This window comes from Pseudozyma flocculosa, assembly GCF_000417875.1.
Source record: "Pseudozyma flocculosa PF-1 unplaced genomic scaffold scaffold00007, whole genome shotgun sequence".
In the NCBI taxonomy this organism is placed as follows: Eukaryota; Fungi; Basidiomycota; class Ustilaginomycetes; order Ustilaginales; family Ustilaginaceae; genus Pseudozyma; species Pseudozyma flocculosa.
The window spans coordinates 354136-375567 of NW_006920875.1; the positions used below are offsets into that span (position 1 = coordinate 354136).

The 21432-nt window shown below is 65.3% G+C and overlaps 5 protein-coding genes across 5 annotated transcripts; 3 read left to right on the top strand and 2 right to left on the bottom strand.

Moving 5' to 3' along the window:
• Nucleotides 1-1196: 1196 nt before the first annotated feature.
• Nucleotides 1197-4800, top strand: PFL1_02549 (uncharacterized protein; the record flags this gene model as incomplete). Its single annotated transcript, XM_007880065.1, has 2 exons — nt 1197-4489; nt 4647-4800. 2 exons carry the CDS (start codon nt 1197-1199, stop codon nt 4798-4800), a joined length of 3447 nt encoding a protein of 1148 aa, XP_007878256.1.
• A 254-nt stretch (nt 4801-5054) lies between these two features.
• PFL1_02550 (uncharacterized protein) lies at nt 5055-6700 on the bottom strand (the record flags this gene model as incomplete). The annotated part of the gene is made up of 2 exons (XM_007880066.1): nt 5055-5789; nt 5906-6700. 2 exons carry the CDS (start codon nt 6698-6700, stop codon nt 5055-5057), a joined length of 1530 nt encoding a protein of 509 aa, XP_007878257.1.
• Nucleotides 6701-7155: 455 nt separating this feature from the next.
• PFL1_02551 (uncharacterized protein) lies at nt 7156-7662 on the top strand (the record flags this gene model as incomplete). Its single annotated transcript, XM_007880067.1, has 2 exons — nt 7156-7248; nt 7288-7662. The coding sequence occupies 2 exons, from the start codon at nt 7156-7158 to the stop codon at nt 7660-7662; spliced, it is 468 nt and encodes a 155-aa protein (XP_007878258.1).
• Nucleotides 7663-16473: 8811 nt separating this feature from the next.
• Nucleotides 16474-19233, top strand: PFL1_02552 (uncharacterized protein; the record flags this gene model as incomplete). The annotated part of the gene is made up of 1 exon (XM_007880068.1): nt 16474-19233. One exon carries the CDS (start codon nt 16474-16476, stop codon nt 19231-19233), a length of 2760 nt encoding a protein of 919 aa, XP_007878259.1.
• A 765-nt stretch (nt 19234-19998) lies between these two features.
• Nucleotides 19999-21423, bottom strand: PFL1_02553 (uncharacterized protein; the record flags this gene model as incomplete). Its single annotated transcript, XM_007880069.1, has 2 exons — nt 19999-20642; nt 20736-21423. 2 exons carry the CDS (start codon nt 21421-21423, stop codon nt 19999-20001), a joined length of 1332 nt encoding a protein of 443 aa, XP_007878260.1.
• Nucleotides 21424-21432: the final 9 nt, after the last annotated feature.

Genomic DNA, 21432 nt, shown 5'->3' on the forward strand with positions numbered 1-21432 from the left:
GAAAAGAGGAATCATATACCACCCTCTCGAGGGCTGCTATTGCGATGGCGAGGATGATGTGGTGTTGCCCTCGCTCGTCGAGGCCGAAGGTTGTGGTATCGCGGTCGGTGCCGGTGCCGGTGCCGGTGCTGGTGGCGATGTCGCTGCCGCTGCCGCTGCTGGTACTGCTGATATCGTAGCTGAGGCCGATGTCGGTGTCGAGGTCGGCCTGGAGGCGGTGGCTGTGGGTCTAGCTGGAGCAAGGGCGGCCCAAGGATCCTCGATGAAGGAGGGTTTAAAGTAACCCGCTGCGAGGCCGAGGGGAGCGTGGCAGGGCTGTCGATTGTCAGCAGTGCGCGGATGGGGAGCGGGGAAGCGGAGCGCGATGCTGCTCCGCCAACGACTCACGATGGGGTCGAGCCGGTTTGAGGTTTCGGTCGCGGGCGGGATCACGTTCCCTGCGACGGGGCTGGGGTGGAGCTGGGTCGCCCGTTGGTTCTGGTGGATCGGAAGGATAGGATGATATCTGGCGGGACACAAAGGGGATGGGCTGCTCTTCCATCGTGGCTGACCTGTGACGCGCTGAGCAGATATTGCTGGAAGGGGGCGAGGGCGATGGTCGGGTGAGAAGATGGACGTCGAGATGGAAGGTGAGGACGAGGATGGCGTGGGCGCAGCGCCAACCAGGGCCAGCGTGTGTGGAGGGGCCTCTCTCCCTCGCAACTGAAGTTTTCAGCCCGCGGATGCGGTGCCCGTTGGGGCCTTTGGCACGCCATCATGGCGAGTCGACGCTCGCGACGCACGTTGCAACTGCCTCGTCACCACCATCACCAGCCATCACCCGCACCGCCTCGGCTTCTGCTCTACATACAGTAGTAGTACTGCTTCTCTCTTTCATTCTTCGTTGCACCCGCTGCATCCAAGCGCACCTTCCACACCGCATCGCCGCACACGCACCCCAGCCTCAGCCTCGTTGAGGAGCCCTCGCCCGCATTGCCCCGCCCGCACCCCGCGTCCTCATCGGCACACATCCGATGGACATCCTCGCCAGCCCCTCGAAGCGACTCAGCATCACCAACGTCGTCGGCGTCAATAGCGACACCAATTCCAATAGCCAGACCGCCCGCACCACCTAGTCGCATCCGTCCCTTCGTCACCACCCGCATTCACCCGCCCCCCGTCGTCACCACCCCGCTCCACCTCGACCAGTGCAAGCCATGTCCGGCTCAAATCCCTCGTCCTCGTCCCGCAAAGACGAGCGCAGGAGCCTGCTCCCCATCTCGGAGCAGTCGCGCGCCCCTCCCACGCCTCCACCCGTCCAGCGACGCTCGTCCAACCCCTTGCCAGGCATCAGCGCCACTGCCTCTTCGCTCCGCACCCGCAGAGCCGGCACCTCGGCCCAGCCCAACGCCAACAAGGCAGGCGCACTCCACCTCTCCGACCTCGACGAAAACGAACTCGACGACGAGGCCCCCGGAGACCTCGACCCCGCCATCAACGTCAAAGTCAGCCGCACCCCGGCGAGCCTCCTCCGCGCCGCACTCACCCCGGCAAAGGCCTCGTCGGACGCCCAGCAGCCTGGCTCGGCCGCAAATCGGCAGTCCGGATCGCTCGCGTCGAATCCAAGCCGCTCTCAGCAGCCTCAGCAGCCATCCGGGTCAACCTCGTCCTCCGTCCGTCCTCCGCCGCCCTCGCCGGCCGCCAGCCGCTTCAAGGGCACACCGGCTCGCGCCACCCGCTACTCGCTCCCCGTCCGCGCAGAGAAGCCTGTCCGTACCACAAAGACCAGCGGCAAGCACATCGTGCTCCCGAGCGAGAGCCAGCTCGCCCCGCTGCTGCCCCAGGAGGAAGAGGATGAAGACGACGACGACGATGACGACGACGACAGCGAGGACGACAGCGGCTCGGGCGACGACGACGACGATGCCGAGTCCGAAGCAGGCGCCGCCGTCCGCCCCGCCGTAGCTGGCGAGGCCAAGCCGACTGGTGCTTCCGCCCTCCCTACTTCGGACGGCGCATCGGGCGCGAAGAAGCCGCAGCTGCCCTCGGAGCCCGTGCTGCTCGGGGGCAGAGGAGCGGGCCATGACCTCGAAGCCGTATCCCAGGCGACCAAGCCTCCGGCGCGCAAGCCTGTCCCTGCTCCGCGAGCTGGCCCCACGATTCCGACGGCGCGTGGCCGCGAGATGGTCGCTCCAGTCGTTGGAAAGCTCGTGACTCCGGCCTCGACGCAGGCCGGACGCCGACCCGCCGCCTCCTCCGCCCTGGCGAGGGCTGCGGTGTCGTCGGTGTCCAGCGCCGCCGCCCGCGGCATCAAGCAGAAACCTGCCGCCACCTTCCGCGCGACGGGCGTCCGAGCTCCGCCGCTGAAGCCGCTCAGGAGCGGTCCCGTCTACCACACTTTCGAGCGCATGGCTCCGTCGGCACGCGTCATGACGCCGTTGCCCCGCCTGACGGCCTACAGCATCTCGTCGTCGATCCACCTCGGCACGCTGCTCGGCTTCCTGCGGCGCGAGCACGGCGTCAAGCCGCGCCTCTACGATGAGTGCGCCTACGCCGTGTACACCAAGCCTCTGCTCCCCGGCTTCGGCCGCGCCAATGTCCGCAGCGCGCCCGAGCCGAGAAGCGCCAGCCCGGGCGCCGAGAGTCGGCGCGAGCGCGAGCTCGAGGAGCGCGAGGAGTTCGGCTACGTCGGCACCTATTTCGAGCATCGCAGCGAAGAGGGCGACGACATCGACCCAGACGGCTACATCAAGGGCGGCGAGGGTCGAGGCAGCGAGAGCGAGAGTCGCCACGGGCACCGTCATCGCGACGGCGACGAGCGGCGGGAGGGGGGCGAGACGAGCGCGTGGGAGAGCGAGGCCGAGCACGGCCGCCGACGCCGAGACAGCGGCGGCCATCTCGAATCCGAGACCGACAACGAGCCGCAGAGCTACGATGGCGCAATGCGCGACCACTCAACCTCTCCTCGCCGTCAGCCGTACCACCTCGGCGGCGGCAGCGGCGGCGGCGGCGACGGCGATGAACGAAGCAACGATGCCAATCGCCAGCAGGACCAGCAACGCCAGCCGCAGCACGAGCGCACGCTGAGCAGCAGCTCGTTTGAGGAGGACGAGGCGATGCTGGCCACGCCGCTTGCAAGGCCGGTGGCAGTCGAGCGCCGCAGCGACGGCTCGGATCCCGAGGACGCCGTACGTCGACCGTTCCTGCTCGAGCGCAAGCGATCGGGAAGCCAGAGCAGCTCGGACCTCGGCGACTACTCGCGGTCGTGGCGCGACGAGGAGCAGCGCCGCTCCAATGCCAGCGACCTGACGGCCGTCGAGGGCGAGGTCACCGACCCGGACACGGCGGGCGCGCGCGACATGCTGATCCAGCAGCTGGCAGAGGAGATCGACGGGCCCAATGCGATTGCATCTTCGTACCGCAGCACCGACACGGTCCTGTCCGCCGAGCTGACCAGCGAGGCCGAGGAGATCCTTGCCGGGCCCGGCGGCGGCGGCTCGAGCCGGCCGAGCAGCCGACGGAGCAGGAGCAGGAGCGCGAGCGATGGCTCTCTGCGCGGCGGCGGCAACGGTGCCGATTCGCCGCTCGATGCGATCCCAGAGGGCGAGGTCCGAGCGCTGGAACAGCTCGTTCCCCTGCCGCCCGAGATGCCGGGCCGGCTGTCGCCATCGCACCGCACCTCTTCCAGGGACCGGCTGCGCCTCGACGACGAGGGCGAGGGCGACCGCGATCGCGAGCGGCGGGTGGCGTCGCCGAGCCGGCCGGAGCTGCCGCGCAAGAAGAGCAAGAGCCGGCGCAAGCAGCGCAAGCGCAACAAGTTCAGCGGGCCCAACATGGCGTCGCACAACCACGACACGTCGGCCAACATGCTGACGCCGCGGCCGATCCTCGAGGCGCTGCAGTCGGCCGAGCTCATCATCCTGCCGTACGGCGTGCTGGTGATGTACAACTTTACGGCGGCCGAGGAGCGCTCGATCATCGACGACGTGCTGTCGTCGGGCTGCGCGCGCGACATTATGGCCGAGGACGATCGCGAGACCGAGGCCTTTCACTTCTGCTACGACCCCAACATTGCGGCGCCGCGCATCTTCAACGACTTTTTCACGTTCCGGGCGCCCAACCACCTGCTCAAGCTGTCGCTGGCGCATGCGATTGCGCAGAGCACCAAGCTGAGCGTGTTCGAGGAGCGGATGCAGGACTCGCTCGAGGTGACGTCGCACATCCCCAAGGAGATGGCGTCGTCGGGCGAGCTGCGCCTCAAGCGGCGCGAGGCGCTGCGCCTGACGGGCCGCCTGTTTAAGCTGCGCGTCGACGTCAACCTCACGTCCAACGTGCTCGACACGCCCGAGCTGTTTTGGAGCGAGGCGTCGCTCAAGCTCCTCTACGACGCCATCCGCGACTACCTCGAGATCGACGAGCGCGTCGAAAACCTAAACGAGCGCCTCGCCGTCGCCAACGACTTGCTCGAGATCATCCACGAGCACATTGCCAACGCTGCCATGTCCAAGATGTGAGTCGTCGAGAAGAGGGCGGCGGCGGCGTTGAGCGCTTCGTCCCGGGGAAAAGCCAGTGAACACGAGTGCTGACAGACAGGGCGGCACCTTTCCCTTCCCTTCCTGTTCTTGCCTCGCCTCGCCTCGCCTCCCCGTCATCGTCCCACCCCGCAGCACCTGGATCGTCATCATCCTCATCGTCGTCGCATGCGCAGTGGCCGTGGGAGAGATTTCGGCCCGCTTCGTCGTCGGCGCCAACCGGACCGCCGAGGAAAAGGCCTTCCGTGCCGCCACTCGCTTCATGGTCCAGGGCCGATCGACGCTCTGAGCCGGATCGGGCCGAGTCGAGTCGAGTCGAGTCGAGTCGAGTCGAGTCGCGCACCCTCCGTCGAGGCCCAGCTCGACGCACAGCAACCTGGATCGTCTAGTCTCTCCCTCCACTACCCTGCCACTCTCAACCGCTCCTGTCAATCTGCCCCTGTGCCTTGCCGTCTTTCATGCATTCATTCCTTGATTTCGTTTTGCGCATCTGTCCCTCGTCCTCGACGACAACGACGACGACGACGCAAGCACGTCCCGCACCTAGAAGCGGGGATACCGCATCTCGATGTCGTTGTGGGCCCACTCCCTCTTCTCCCCGCCGTCCTGCGGGGCGCCATTGAACTCGGCGGCCGTCTGCGGCCCGCGACCCTGGGCCTTGACGACGTACTTGTAGATGACGAGTCCCTCGAGACCCACGGGTCCGCGCGCGTGCGTCCTGCCGGTCGAGATGCCGACCTCTGTGCCGAAGCCGTATCGGAACCCGTCGGCAAAGCGGCTGCTCGCATTGACGAACACATTGGCGCTGCTGAGCGACTGCGTGAACTTCTTGGCGGCCGGATGCTCGACCGGGCTCGCCATCTCGCCGCTAGCCCCCTGGGCGCCTGGCGTAGGGTTGTAGGTGGTGTGCGCGTCGGCGTCGAGGGGACGGCAGAGGATAATGTCGGTATGGTGCGACCCGTGCTCGTTGATGTGTCGGATGGCCTCGTCGACGTCCGAAACGACCTTGATGGCCAGATCGAGGTCGAGGAACTCGGTGTCAAAGTCCTCGGCCGTCGCCGCCACCACCTTGCCCACCTTGGCCGACGACGAGGAGGAGGACGACGAGGGGAGGAGCGAGAGCGACTGCGAGGCGACGGGGAGCGACTCGGCGTCGCAGTGCAGCGTCACGCCGACCTGGAGCAACGCCGACGACAGCGTCGTCCAGAGGCCCGAGGTGAGGTGCGAGCGGTGCAGCAGCAGCGTCTCGAGGGCGTTGCAGGCGGCGGGGTAGTCGGTCTGCGGAGAGGCAGAGGCGGACCGAAGAGCGAGGAGCGAGAAGCGAGGATGCAGCCAGGGCCGTCAGTCACGAGCACGAGCTGCAGGCCGAAGAGGGCACGTCGGAACCAACTCACCTTTGCGTCGATGACGGTGGCGACTGTCATCTCGACCTCGGCGTCCTCGTGAACGTAGCCCGCGCAGAGGCCGTCGGCGTGGCCCATGACGGGCATCCTGGCCTCGCGCTGGATGGAGCGGACCAGCTCGTTGCTTCCGCGTGGGATGACGAGGTCGACGTACCGGTCCTGGTGCAGCAGCGCGGCGACGTCGCCTCGGGTCTCTACCGTCTGGACCAGGTCGCTGGGGAGCGGGGTGGTGGCGAGCGCGGCGGCCACGACCTTTGCCATGACTGCTGCGGTGTGCTTGCTCTCCTTGCCCCCCTTGAGGATGGCGGCGTTGCCCGACTTGATGGCGAGCGAGGCAATGTTGATGATGACCTCGGGACGCGCCTCGAAGATGCAGAGGAGCACGCCGATGGGGCAGGTGAGGCGGTAGAGGTCGAGCGCGCCCGACTTGGACGTGGGTTCGGCGAGGCGCTTGGCGTAGGTGCAGACGTCGAGGGGCGAGGGCAGAGCTGCGACGTCCGATACGCCCTGGAGCATCGACTCCCACTTGCCCGGCTTGGAAAAGAGGTCGAGGCGGGAGGCGAGCGAGGCGGACAGGTTGCCGGCGGCGACCTGCTCGTTTGCGAGGCGCATGTCCTCCTTGTTTGCGGCCTCGATCTCGTCGCGGGCATCCTGGAGGTGGGCGCGGATCTGCTCGAGTGCTGCGCTGCGGGCCTGGTCGGCGGCGGCGCCCTGGGTAAGACGCTGCTGTGCCTCTTCAAAGGCGTGCTTGGCGCGCCTGGCGATCTGTTCGGCATCAACGGACATGGTGCAGAGGGCGGCAGGGTTTAGAGAGGGGAGGGGAGGGGAAGAGGCGGCCCGTATGCGTGCGGCCGGTACGATGATGGTGGGTCGAGGAGAAGAGAGGAGAGAGAGAGAGAGAGGTGGCTCGAGTCAGCGACAGCGTCGAGCAAGAAGACGGCAACCCTCGGGGTCTTGGACGGCCAAACGCCCCGAGGCTCAGGCGCCCACGCATGTGAGAGGTGGGGAGGGCACATCGGGGGCGAGAGAGCGATTCCTCGCTCGCCCCCATCCCCGATGCGCTCGGTCGTGTCGGGTCCGAAGCGCGTTTTTCTTCTTGGCCGCGGCAGAGGCTGCGCCGTCGTCACCATTTCGGGTGACCCTCTCTCCACCTCTCGACTGCGCTCCTTCTCTTGTATGCTCTGACCCCCTCGCTACCTCCTCCCCAACCCAACACAGCACAGCGGGCACAGCCTTCAACCATGCCTCGCACGTCCCTCCTCGCCGGCCTCGCCGCATCCTCGCGCTCCAGGATGCTCCGCCCCTCGACGCCGCGCATCTTTTCGGCGCCATCGGTCAGCAGGCAACCCTCCTCTTCTCGCCTGCTCGTCCAGGCAACAGCACCGACAGCACCGACAACGCCAACGCCAGCGGTATCGGCGCATCCTCGCACTCCCGGGGCATCCACGTCGCTCCTGCGCTCCTTCAACTCGCTCTCGCTCTCCTCTGGCGTCGCGCGGTCGGCCGCCTCGCCCCTCTCGCTCCTCTCCGCCCTCTCCCGGCCCACCCTCTCCTCTTCCTCGTCGACCTCCCCCCTTGCAACTGCCACCGTCGCATCGGCGAGGTCGGTCACTTACGGCTCCGAATACCAGCCCTCGCAGAGGATCCGAAAGAGGAGGCACGGCTTCCTCGCTCGCATCAAGACCAAAAACGGCAGGAAGACAATCGCCCGGAGGAGGGCAAAGGGCAAGGCCAAGCTCAGCCACTGAGGAGCTCGAAGCTCGCGGCTCGATGTGACACAGATCAGCCACCTCGACTCTTCTGTGGGGACCTGGCCTGCATCTCAACTGCGACAACTTTGCAGCGTCTCGGGCGCACGATGGAATCTGGGGATCAGTGCGCTGCCCGGACGGCGTCCCGACATGGTTGAGCGCTGATTCGTTCGGCTGCTTCGATCGGCAAAGAGGGCATCCCGCATGTCCTGCGATGAAGGACCACCGACATTCGGCAATCGCGTCGAGCTGTCTTGCCCTCTCGACCTGCGCTTTCGACGGTGCTGCGGCTGCAGGCTCTCTCATGTCGACTCGCCCCTCTGGCCACCTTTAAAATCCGGTCGGCAAGCAAGTCAACGACGGCATCCTCGTACGGTCACTCTTTCCTCCGGCCACCGTCCTTTCCCTCGTGGCTAGGCTCGCATCCACGCAACACCCCGTTTCCTTACGACCTGTACATACCTCGCCCCAGCACCAGAACATCGCTTCACTTCGCCTAACCGCCGGGTTTCCTCGTGACGTCTTTGCCGCGCTGCTGCAGCGGACATGGCACGCGGTGCACTTCCTTGGCCGCACATTGATCTGTGCCGTTCGCGGCGCGGCTTGCACCGATTGAAAAGGGCCGCCGCGTGGCTCAGTCGCCATCCCGCACGTGCGAGTCCTGTCCTGTGGCCTCGGCGCGATCCGACGTCGTCGTCCGGCGATGATATCTTCAACTTGGAGTGTGCTGGCACTGCCGGGCCTCAAGGAACTTTGTCGTGACGGCCACAGTCTCCGTCTTGCGAACGCGACCTGGCCCCCGAGGTGCTCTTTGGAACGAATGTCGCCTCGATTATCGGCCTCCTTTCCACCGTCTCGCCGCGGCGGGTAGACTTGCTTTCTTCCTTCACCACCAGTCTCTTTGCTCCTCGAGTCCGCAGTCAAGGCTACATCCTTCATCAACTTCTCATATTCACATCGGAGGCAAGGCCCACCTCGTCGCTCGGCATCGTCTTCGGTCCCGACGGGTAGAGACGGAGGCGGATCCGAAAGCCCTCACTCACCCACCAGCCGTGCCGTCCAGCCGACCGACGCCGAAGTGACAACCCCGACCTGAACCCTTGCGTCGTTGTCGTTCTCTGACTGCCGCCCCGTTCCTTGTTACACGACAACCGGCCACTTTTTTTCCTTCCTCCTTCCCGTCCCGTCTGCGTCCTGCCAAGAATGAGATGGTCAGCATCGTTTGTCATGGCATGACCTAGGCGAAGCATCCATGCCACTCTAGTCAGCCGGCGCTTCTGATGTTCACCACTGCTGGTACCGTACTGTACCGAATTCGAGCGGTTGGTCGGGGCGTTTGTTAGAGGGGCAACCTTCCCCTCACCTGAGCGATCGACGATCGGGTTGCAACGTCCAGGAGTCTTCGTCACTTCCCATGGGGCCTACCCAGCCGGCTACTAACCGCCTCTTGTTTCGCGGCAAGCCGGGTGCATAGCTGGGACAACGAGGAGACCTTGCTTGCCCGAGCAGACAGGCCGGCAGGCAAGCAAGCAGATTGCATCTCGCTGTATGTACAGTACTGTACAGTACCCTGGGCCGACCGCATGTCGCCTCTCCCTGCGCGCGAGCTGCGATTTGCGCCAAATCTTCTCACCGGTCTGCAGCGCTCATCACGTCGCTCATGCCAAGATGGTGCAAAAGCTTGCTCGTCGCAGGGTATGTCTGTTTGTACATATGTATATACGCTTCGGTCCGGATCTGCATCAGCCGCGTCCTCTGACAGGTCATCTGGCCGACAACGGGGCAGGGGGGGGCGAAGAATCGAGAGGCGAACGGGGGATGCCAGATGCGATTGCCGACAGACAGGTTCACCCGCCTTGCGTGCACCTTCCCGCCGCCGCGGCCCCCAACCTTGCTGCGGGTACGGAAAGAAGGGACGATAGAGAGAGTGACAGGCAGGTAGGCTGGGTCGCGAGCTCGATTCGGCAGGGGAGCAACCGACGGCGCGACGTCGACCAGGAGGCGGGCGCGAGGAAGGTTGAGCGGCAGACAGAAGGGGAGGGGGAGACCCTTGCAGATGGGTGCGCAGGCGGGGCAGGCAGGGCGTGCCTCGCGATCTCTTTCTCGCCAATGCTGCCTCGCTCGCTCCTGCTCCTTCCGACAGCTGACTCGCTCCGTGTCTCCTCTCGTAGACGCTTGCAGACCCCTCTCACCTGATGCTCGCCTGAAGGGAGGGCAGGCAGGAACGGTCCAGTAGGGTCGCGACTCGTGGTGGCGACTGATGGGGTCGAGAGGGACGCGGTTGGCTTGCAAGCCGGAGCGACGAGAGTTCCGGACGGAAGCTTCGCGCTTGCCGTTCGGGGTGGCGGCCCGCTCTGCTCTTTCGTCCAGAGGCTGGCGACGTGGCCGTGCGGGCTCGACATGCCAGAGGCCCCTAGAGCCTCGGTCTGCTCGGCGCTTCGCGGGCTAGGCATGAGAACCCCAGCTGATCAGCCGGAACGGCTTCGCTCCGAGGGTTGCCATGGCCACCCACCGCAGGCTGAACCTCCGGCGACAACTTACTGTAGATCCCCCGGTGCGGTCTCGGGGTGGCGGCGGCGGCGGCGGCGGGTTGTCTACTGTAGACCAACGGCAACGCGTCGGCGAGCGCGTCGTTGTCATCGTCAAGGTGACGGCAACGTTGCCCGATGTGCGTGTCCGAGGGGCCTGGCCTGCCTCGCGGAAAAAGCCACGCGCGCGGACGGGCTTCGGGATGGAAGGAGTGGACTTCGGACTGCGAAACAAGACTCGGACCGCAGCGATGGGAAGGGAACGTCGGCCCAGTCTGGCATGCGGCGGCCGGTCGGCCTCGATGGCTGGCAGCAGCTGCTATAGGGGTCGCGAGCCTGGGGGCCGAGAGGCGTCGGGCGAGGGGCGGGCGGCAATCGAGCAAGCTAAGGGGATGGCCGGTCCACGGCGTCCGCCCGCCCGCCATCAGCACTCGGCGGACCCTGGTCCTCGACGCATGAGCGTTGGACCTGCATCGGGTGAAGTCGAGTTGCCGTCTTGGCTCCCGCGCCCAGTCGGCCAGACCAGGAGAGGTGGGCATCCGGCTGCGGCGAGACCACCTTCGTTGTACTGCGACGACGCCCGACGAGAGGTGGGGCGGGCACCAAGAGCGACTTCAGAGGCTCTCCATCAGCTCAGAGATACGGCTCGACCAGACAGACACACAGGGCCGACTCGACTTTGCGCTTCCAAGTTCGCCGGCCCTGTGCCCAATCGACTTGGCTCGACGCGCGCGCCATGGCATCGGTCGGCACGCAGGCCACATTCCTTCGTCGGGATCGACGTCGAAAAAAACCTTAGCTCTGATCGGGCACAGTCATGGTCACAGAGGAGAGGATACGCCCTGCTCGATGGAAGGCGCGCACATGGCAAGTCAAGGCAAGGCAAGGCCTGTCAGACCCTTTGCACGTTTGGGCACGCCATGCCATGCCATGCCTCGCCTTGCCCGCCGATCGTTTGACATTTCGAGACCGTGTCTGGCATCGTGTGGCGATCAACCTCCTCGCCAGACACGCCTGCCTGTCGCCTGTGCAATTCGCCGATCAAAGTATGTACTGTACTGTACGGCTGTCGCAACCTGTTTGACATCGGACGCAAGGGCGGCGCGACTAAGCGCTTGAATCCGCATCCTCGCCCTCTTTTGTCGATCGATCGCTGATCGCGGTGTCTCCCGAGGCAAGGCAGGCCTCCGGGCCTCGTCATGACGCGAGCGATATGTACCGATCCGTTGGGTCGCGGACACGCTTCCAATAGATACGCCTACAGCCCCGATCCGTCGCAGGACGCCGAGTCGGGCAGGACAGGCAGGCGTCCAGACGGGACAGGCGACGCAGATTCGAGGGGAAGCCTGTCAGGAGGTCCACCGGCCTTCGTGAAGTCTGATCCGCCTAGGGCGAACAAAGATCGCGATCGGGGCAAGACGAGAGACCCCTTCCACCTAGACGAGAGATGCCCATGACAGGTTCCCGGCGCATGTCTCGCCCGACCCCATCGACGACCTCCTGGCCTGGTCTAGCCAACTTCGGCTGATGGTTCGTTCGTCGGAGCGGGGAAGTGGGTGTGCCACTTCGGCCTCGACGATGGCCAACCTCCAGCGACGTTGACGACGACCAACGGTGCGGAGCCGGCGTTCAAGCTCCATGATGGACGGCGGACTCGATTGAATTTCAATTTCTTGCCCTCGTCGACGACGACGGCCCGTAACTTATGTATGTATGTACCCATACCGTGCGTGCATGTGTGTGCTTCGGAGACGGCCTTGTCCTGGGAACCTCGTCTCGGTCTGTCCCGCGCGCGGAACCTCGGCCGCACTCTACCCCACGCTGCAGAGCGGTACACGCGGTTTCCGCCGCCTCGCTGCAGCGAGAGTCCGCTACTTTTATCCGGCTTCACTCGTTGGATCATCGAGGACCGCGCCGCACCGCTTGCTACCGGTGTGACCGCTCGACCTTCGCCGATGGGAGAGGCTCGTCTACCATGAAGGTGGCGTTTGAGAGTGCCTCGACGACATGGTGCTGTAGCGGAGCTGTGCATTGGGCTGATTCGCTTCTTGACGAACAAAAAAAGAGGAGGATTGAAGCTTTCACCTGACTGCGGACTCGACAATCGGGCTGCACGCCTCTGCTGGGCCTTGCATAGAGCACAGTGCGCGTACACACCGCCGGCGTATACGTACAGGAGTTACTGTACATACAGTAGGTGTGGTGCGCCCCATGCTTACGCCTATGGGTCGGGCCTCGACGAACGGATCCCGCTTGTGCTCCCCTTTACCTACCGCAGCTGCGCTTGTGTCGACATGACGCCACTTCCGGCGGACAGAGGCAGGCGCAAAGCGCTAGCTGATATGAAATGAGGTCGGTCGCCCGCGCCCCCGCTGTCGTCACCAATCGGCCATGGCAGCGATGCGCTTGCCTACACTACTATGTACATACATACGCTTGCGGCACGCCATGTCGGCAAGTCGTCGAGAGAATTCGTGTTGGAGGCTGGGTCGATGGACCCGGGCTAGCTGTTTTGCGCCACCATCGGCCAGGGGCCGTCTGAATGTCTCACCTTGCCATTCTGCGCACCATCAAGGGCCCGACCACTGCCCGCCGGATGAAGCAGGCGCATCGCCCAGGCCAGTTCAGACTGGGCGCAAGACACTCTGGTTCACCGATACCTACAGTAACGACAACGCAGCGATGCAGTACCTACAGTACGTGCCGGCATGCTCTAGGATGGAGGAGGTCTACCGGTAACTCCTTGTGGTCGCCTGCGATTCCTGATATTCGGACAACGTGTGTCGGGCTGCGCCGAGGCGGTAGCGCAGCGCGTGCTACGCAGTCGATGTCTCGCAAGATCCGTCTGGGGCGTCGCGTCGCAACGTCGCCAGCCAGCAGGCCTGGCAGGCAGATAGCTCGCCTGGCGAGGCTCAGGTTGGCGGGCAACCAGGCTGCACCACCTGGATACGTGCGTGGTCGTCTCGTTGATCCGTGCGTCGTTGGCACCTCGGCAACGCCCCGGCTTTTGAGCTTCGACCCTGGCCCTGACCTGGTCGTCGCAGGCCATCACCATGACCGAGTAATGAATCGGCTCCTCGACGGCTATTCGATGGCGGCCAGCATGACCTTCCGCGCAACCGACAACGACGGTATGTTTCTCGCCACACCTCTCAGAGGCGAGTTGTGCAGAAACACACCGCCGGCCAGGCTTCATGCTTGGCGACCCATTCGGTCCTCACGCTCTGACCCGCCTCGCCTGTATCCGACGTCGACTGTATGTATCGTCCTGCTGACCAGCACGTAGCCGGCGTCGGCTGATCAGGGAAACCTGGCGAAAGGGGTCCTTGTGTCGGAGCGACATGCTGACCCCTTTTGCCAGGTCGATCGTGGGCTTTGCTGCGGCGAATCCGAGGCCGCCATGACGGCGCCACCACCATCGTGAGGGGGGAGGGGGGAGGTTCGCCACCCGTCGGATCGATGCATTCGAGGGATCCTCGCCCCTGCCTGCCCGCCTGCCTGCCCGCCTGCGTACCTGGCTGGATTCTTCGACCAGGGGCGCCGATGCCATGTCGAGAGGCGGCTTGTGCGTGCCTGTATGTAGTCCGTACGGAGCGGCCGAGCCTGGGATCGAGAGCCCGAGAGGCAGGAACGCAGCCCCAAGGCGACGCGCCGACGACGCGGTGCAAAAGTCATACGCACCACAAGTGGCCGCTTCGGCTCGGAGTTGGCGCGGGTGGGTTGCACGCAAGCAGAGGCTAGGCTAGGCCAGGGAGCAACAGCAAGCAAGCTAACGAGTGTAGGGGTCCACACAGACGACGGGCTCAGCCTGCAAACACCGACCAAAGCTTGACAACCAACGGCGAGGCAGGTTGAGATTCAAAGCGGCGGCCTGCCTAGCGATATCGGGGAGAGCTGCCGTCGTATGTACATAGAGATACCGTTGCCTCGCACCGCCCGCTCGTAAGCAGCTTGCATGAGAGCCGACCTCACCCACCGAGTGGACGCGAAGAGATATCCAACCGGTGATTTCGTTGGAGACGAAGCAGGTGCTCGACGACGAAATGCAGAGTGAGCGCCGCAACGAACGGACTGGGAGGACCGAGTCAAGAACAAGCAGCAAGAAGCTTGCGATCCAGCAGTCGCCTCGGGGCGGGCCGACGCTGTCCATGCTGATGACGCCAGGAGGAGAGCGCGGGCACTCTTGCGGGCTCGAGAACGAAGCGGCATACAACCCACGCCACCAACGCGCCAACCAAGGAGGCCAGGCTTGTCGGGCCTACTTACCTGCTCTCGAGGACACCAAGGTTGTCCACGGCGGTGGCGGCAACGAAGGTGTTCTAGGCTACGGCCGAAGTTCGCAGCGATAGAGGCTAGCGGGACGAAATGGGAGGCGAGAACGAGGTACACAGCGTTCTGCAAGCAGGCACGAGATCGGCAAGTGACCCTTGCCCGCCCGCTGCCCGCCAGCGGGTGGGAAGCTGTTTGTGCGTCGCTTCGGTCAGGATCCTTGCCCTCCTTTCGACGACAGACCTCGACGGCATTACTGATATTGCTCCTGTGCAAAACTGGCCACCTTGTTCCCTTTCGATGCTCAGATCAAGGCAGAGGCAGGGAATCTCCCCTGCTGGATCGATGAGCGATGTCGGACGGACGGACGGACGTCGGCGCCGTCTCCGACGCAACCCCGACCCTAGGGCAGCCACTTGCGTCGTCGTCGTTCGATACAGCGCAGGACGGGTGCCCAACAGCCCCCCCCTGTATGCCCCTTCTTCTGGACATGGCTCGCCCTCTGGCTCGCTTCCCCGGATCTCACTTGCTCTATCTCCCTCTTGCCCTCAAAGTCACGCCCGAGGTACAGCCTGGGCAGCTACACCACCGCCGCATGGGTTGGTGTAGGAAGAATGCACACATGCCTGCCTGCCTGTTTGCCTGCCTGCCTCTTTGAGCTCGCCCGTCATCGGCTCTGTTCGTGAAGATCGAACGGCATGGCGTCCCCTTTCTTCCTAGATCCTCTTAGCGCTCCTTCCGCCTGCTCGCAAGTCGCAGCAGAGTCTCGTGCGTGCTACCTGGAACGTGTGTGTGACCTGCTGCTGCTGCCGCTGCCGCCGCTGCCGCCTGGCGCTCCGACGAGGCCGGCGACCGCCCGGACCATGGAACTAGTCGTCCATCCGCGGCCATCGAAGGGATGCCAGGACCACCGACAGAGGCTAGGCACTTGGCTACCTGGGCCCTTGGCACTCCGATCTTATGCTGCATCCCCTCGACGCCCGCGCCGCTTGGCCCCCTCTTTGGGGGCTTTGGCGAGTGTCCGGCACCATCACGCCTCGCTTCTTTGGCTCCGCCTGCGTCGTCCTTCGCTTCATGCATTCCGCAACGGCCACCGCACCTTCCGGCCCCCTTTGCTACCTACCTTTCCCCTGTCCCTCTCTCCTCCTCCCCCCCCCCCCAGCGCGAGCCTGATACCGCACATACCGGCAAGGCCAAGAACATGGGCGCCTTCCATTAGCACCTGAGCTCCTCTCCCACCCAGTCTTCACCACCACCCCGCCTCCCTGCCGTCCACCTCTCACCGTTCTTCGCATTCATCGCCGTCCCCTTCTTCCCTTTGCTCTTCAACACCATCCAGTCCCCTTGCTCAGCGCGCCCCTTGGACCACCATCGCCATCGTCACCACCACCACTGCCACAACGACGACGACGACGACGACGACGACGACGCCGACGCCGACAACGTTGCACCACCACGCTCCTTCCGCCAATCACCAAACGGATCCTGCCGCCCGAACCGCGTACCCCCTGCATGGCGACCGCCAAGCTCACGCTCACCGTCGTCGACTTCATCGCGCCCTGACCATCGAGCTAGCTGATTGCTCGAACCCGCTCCGCGACGAAAAGGTTGTTCAGCGCCGGTAGCTGCTCTTTCTTCTTCGCCTGCCATCCCCGGTGCTCCCCGGTACTTCGCCTGCCTGCACCTTGACCATCCCCAAGTACATCGACCTTTGCTCCGCTCCGCTGCACAGCCCGCCCCCGCTTCTCTCCTCACCCTCTGCGGGACACCTTCGTCGAAGCCGCTTCGGAACTCCTTGGCCTCTGCAGCGACAGCATCCCGGATCATTGCCATGTGAGTCGAACAGGGCAATCATGAATGCAACCCACCAGCAGCTGGCGTCACGCTTCGGCGCCCTCCAGCAATCTTACACCCGCCCATGACTGACACGGATCACGCCCCTGGTCATCTCGCTCCCACCCCCTGCTGCAAACTCCTGGCAAGCAGTTTCGATCACGCCCGCGCCGTCACAATGCTCGCCGCCGCACCACTCGCGCGGCCCGACATGACACAACCGTCGCCACCGCCACCTACCAAGGATCGCGAGTTCTCGTGGCGTGACATGGATTGCGACGACGACGATGACCACCGCATTAAGCTCGTCGATGACGGTGCCGCTACCCACCACGGCGACGAGCCGCTGGCATCCTACTTTGGCATGATGCCGTCGCTTTCGAGCAGCTCGATCGCATCCTCGGTCACCAGCAGCGGCACCGCCGCCGAAGCCGAGCCCGAGTTGAGCCAGTCTCTCGGATCCACATCGAGCTTCGACCTGCGAACGCCGCTCAAGCAGTCGCAAGCTCACAACCACAACCTTGTTCAGGCCAACGCGGGCCTACAAGGTTTCCCGATCGCCTACCCTACAATCGAAGCCAAGATGCCCTCCAGCCTCACCAATCTGCCCAGTGGCCGCGTTGTCAAGCCGTCGGCCACCTCAACCCTCTCTCGCAGCCACGACGCATACTCTGAACAGCAGCTCGCGGAAGGCGCCGAGTGGCGGCTGCCATTCGGCGGAGCGGCCCCCATGACCCCGGCCAGCGCCAGGAACGATGGTGCCGGCGCCGGTGGTGGTGCCGGCAGCAACTTTGGCCTCGACGACGATCTCTCGCCGACTCGCACATCGAGCGCAACGACTGGCCGTGACTCACAGCCATCGTCATCGTCCATGTCGGCCAGCTCCTCGCCGATGTCCAAGATGCACACGCACCGGCCTAAGCTCTCACTTCCCTTGCTGGCACCGTCTGCCTTTTCACGTCCCAACATCCCCCAGACTCCCGGAGGATCGCTCTGCCTCGGCGCTCGGGACGGCGCGGCGACGGGTGCGCCCATGAGCCCCTTTGTGCCTCCGACGCCCCTGGTCGCCTCGGTATTTAGCAAGGACGCAACCAGCCGTCAGGGCTTCTTTGACGGCACCTGCGGCGACTCGGCCTCGGACACGTCGCCCTCGCCGACGCTGCAGAAGCGACAGAGCATGCCCATGGCCGTTTCCACGCCCAAGCAGCCGCGGCTCACGCACATCCCCCTCCAGCGCCACGGCTCGATCGGGATGTCGCCTCTGTCGTCCGAGTTTGCCAACGTCAGCATGCGCGCCGACTCCCGCAGCAGCGACCTGATGTCCTCGGAAGCCGCCACCGCCCGCAGCAGCTCGACCGTACGCACCGCCTCGCTCGGCGTCGAGGCATCGCCCTCGGATGCATCGACATCGTCCAAGGTGCACACACCGCCCTACTCGCCCCTCTTCCTCGGCCGAAGCCTGCAGGACGGCAGCTGCTCTCCCGGTCGCCTCAGCAGCACGAGCAGCGGCATTGGGGGCGCCAGCATCTCGAGCAACAGCAGCAGCAGCAAGAAGCGTGCCAAGGACGCCATCCTCGGAGGCGGTGCCGGCATGGCTCGCTCCTTCAGCGCGTCTCGAATCAAGACGAGCAGAGCCAAGGCGGCGCCGAAACCTTTCAACCTGACCAGGCCGACCATTGTCCAGAGAGCGAGCTCCTCGGCGCAGCAGCAGCCCATGTCGGCGCCCTTGATGAAGATCTCCTTCTCCGAGCAGCAGCAGCAGCAGCCGCAGCAGGCGCTGGGGCCGGTGCCAGAGATTCGCGGTGCCATCATCGACTCGCCAGGACAGGCTTCGGTCGTGCCACCGGTCCCCTCGCCGTCGCTGCTGTCGCCGCACACGGTCGCCTCAAAGCCGCTGCACGGCGGTGCGCCCATGGAGAAGTCGTTTTCGGCGCCTCCGAAGCCGGCGCAGACGGTCTCGGCGCGCCACCTCGCCAACCACCGGCTGCACCCGATCTTTGCAAAGTCCTACACCATCCGCGACGAGCTGGGCAGCGGCGGCTTCGGCTTCGTCGTCTCGGCCACGCGCAACGCCGACAGGATGCCCGTCGCGGTCAAGTTCATCTTCAAGGAAAAGGTGCCCGCCCACGGCTGGGTGCGCGACCCCAAGCTGGGCGTGATCCCGATGGAGGCGTTCGTGCTCAAGGTCGTCGACCACCCGGGCGTGGTCAAGTTCATCGACCTCTTTGACGACGACCTCTACTTCTACCTCGTCATGGAGCTCCACGGTACGCCCTGGAAGCAGCCGACGGCGGCGGCGGCAGCGGCGGCGGTAGAGGCCGAGGCGCTCGCCAGCACGCAGCTCGACTCGGGCATGGGCGCAGGTCACCCGGGACCCGCGGCGATGCAGCGCCGGACGTCGTGCGACCTGTTTGAGTGCATCGAGCAGCACTCGCGCCTGAGCGAGGAGCAGGCGCGCTGGGTGTTTGCGCAGGTCGTCGAGGTCGTCTGGCACCTCGACCGCGCCGGCATCTGCCACCGCGACATCAAGGACGAGAACTGCGTCGTCGATGCCGACTTCAACGTCAAGCTCATCGACTTTGGCAGCGCCGTCATCACCGACGTCCGCAAGCCCACGCCCTACTTTAACCGCTTCTTTGGCACCATGACGTTTGCCAGCTCCGAGATCCTGCAGGGCAAGCCCTACCGCGCGCCGCACGCCGAGATCTGGAGCCTGGGCGTGCTGCTCAGCATCCTCCTCAGCGGCGAGTGCCCCTTTGCCGACCCGACGGCCGCCATCAAGGGCAGGATCTCGAAGCCAAAGGGAGCCTGGTCGCCCGAGGCCCTCAGCCTGCTCTTTATGTGCCTCGAGGTCAACCCGGACGCCCGCGCCACCATCCAGCAGATCCGGGCGCACCCCTGGGTCAGGCGAGCATGGACCGACCGCGGGCGCCTGTGAGGCGCGCAGCGCCTCGCCCCGTCTTGCCTTGCCTTGCCTTGCCTTGCCGTGTCGCAAGTCGCCACTCCCATCGTCGTCTAGACGCAACCCGCCCGCCGAGCATCCACCCGACCCCAAGACTGCACCAGCATCGCCCCCCGGACTCTCTTTCAAGAACGTCTCAAAAGATACCTGTCACCCAATCAACAGCATCGACCCCCGACCTCGCCTTTCGGACACGTCGCCCGGCTTTTGCCCCTCCTCGATCTCGTCTGCAGTCCCACCCTACCCGTCGAACAGGGCACGCCGTCCTTCGACTGCCGATCGGACCTCGGACCTCGTCCTGCCCGCGACGCCTCCCCTGACCCTCTAATCACGTTATCGATCCCGTCCACACAGAGACGGCTCTGCTTGCCGGCCTCTACGTCTCCCCCCCCCCCCCCCCCCTGCTCCATCCTCGTCCGTCCAGGACAATCGCATCTCTCCTTCCCCCGAACGCTTCCGTCTGACCCTACACACGCCGTCACGCTTCATCTATCGCTTCCCGTCTGTCCCAGTCTCTGGCCCGCTCTTCCCGCTCCGTTCGAATCATCTACTGTATCGTATATAACCGCCGCTCGAGCCCCCATCTCTTATCTCGCTCTCGCTCTCGCTCTCGCTCGCCCTCTGTGCGCCTCACGCTGGAGGTGAACTCAATCCCATTCCGCAACACTCGTTTACATTCTCCTCGAAATCGCTCCAGTCTGCCCAGCCTCGATCTCGCGGAAGAGGGGACACCGTGACCGTCTAGACGCGGATGCTGGCAACGCCCTTCTGGATACCGGCGACACTGGCGCCGCCGCTGACGGCAAAGATGCACAGGCGCCCATCGACGCCGCTGGTGCTGATGCTCTCGACGGCGTCGCGGCCACCGCTGTAGGGTCGCACGCTCGTAATCGTGTTCTGATGCGTGGTGTGCAGCTCGCCGTCGGCTCCGACGCTGGCACCGGCAACGGCGCCAAGGTGACCGGCGATGCTGCCTCCACCGCCCGCACCGGCACCGGCACCGGCACCGGCGCCACCGGCAGCGGCAGAGGGGGAGGAGGAAGAGCCGCGGCTGTCGGCCGACTTGAAGCGGTTGAAGGCCTCGTTGTTCAGGCGGCCCACACCGGCACCCGCACCGAGACCGGGCGCCTTGGGCGGCGGCGGCGGGGGAGCGCCCTTGGCAGCGGCGGCACCGGCAGTGTCGAGCGACTTGACCAGCGTCCAGCCCGACGAGACGTCGCCCTCGAACAGCACCGGCTGGCAGTCGTGGCCGGCGGCGATGAGCTGCGTCTCGGAGATGAACGTCAGGGTGACATAGGGCAGCGTGGGCGAGCGGACGACGTGGACGGCGTGCGGCGCCGTCTCGGGACCCGAAGGGTATACGACGGTGAGCGAGGAGTCGTGGCCTGCACGAGGGGATGCAGCAGAGCGGAGATAGACGTTGTCAGCAAGGCGAGGGCGCGGGAAAGACATCAGGTGCCACCACTCGAATTACGCACCGACAAAGGCGAGCGCATCGCCGCTAGGGCTGAACGAGACGCCGTGGACCCATCCGCCAGCGGGCGTGCCGTACTCGCCGCAGACGGTGCCAAAGGGCAGCCTCTCTCCCCACACGCTGGGCGGGGGCTTGGCGTCGATGCCCTTGATGAAGGCGCTGAAGACGCGGGCCTTCATGTCGGCGCAGCCGGCGGCGAGGAGGACATTGTTGGGGTGCCAGTCGAGCGAGAGGATCGTGGAGCGCAGGGGGCGCTTGATGTGCTTGGCGACCCACCAGTCGTTGTCCTCCTCAAAGGAGCAGATCGACACGATGCGGGCGCCGCTGGCGACGGCGAACTTGTCTTCGTTGGGGCTCCACCGCACGAATGTGGCGGCGCGGTTGAGACGGAGGAGGACCAGCGTGGGCTTCCAGACCTGAGCGCCGGTCTGGGCGTCGGGGGTGAGCTGCCAGACGTAGGCGTTGCGGTCCTGGGAGCAGGTGACGAGGCGGTTGGACTGGGGCGCCCAGTCGATGCCGGTGACGAGCTTGTCGTGCTCCGACAGGGTGTGCTCCAGCGTCCAGCCCGAGGGCGATGCGGCGTAGATGAAGACCTCGTTCGAGTTGGGCGAGACGGCCACCTTGGACCGGTCGGCGTTGAAGGCGTGGGCCGTCAAGGGGCCGAGCGAGAGCTGGTGGACCTGCTGTGCCATGGCGGGCGA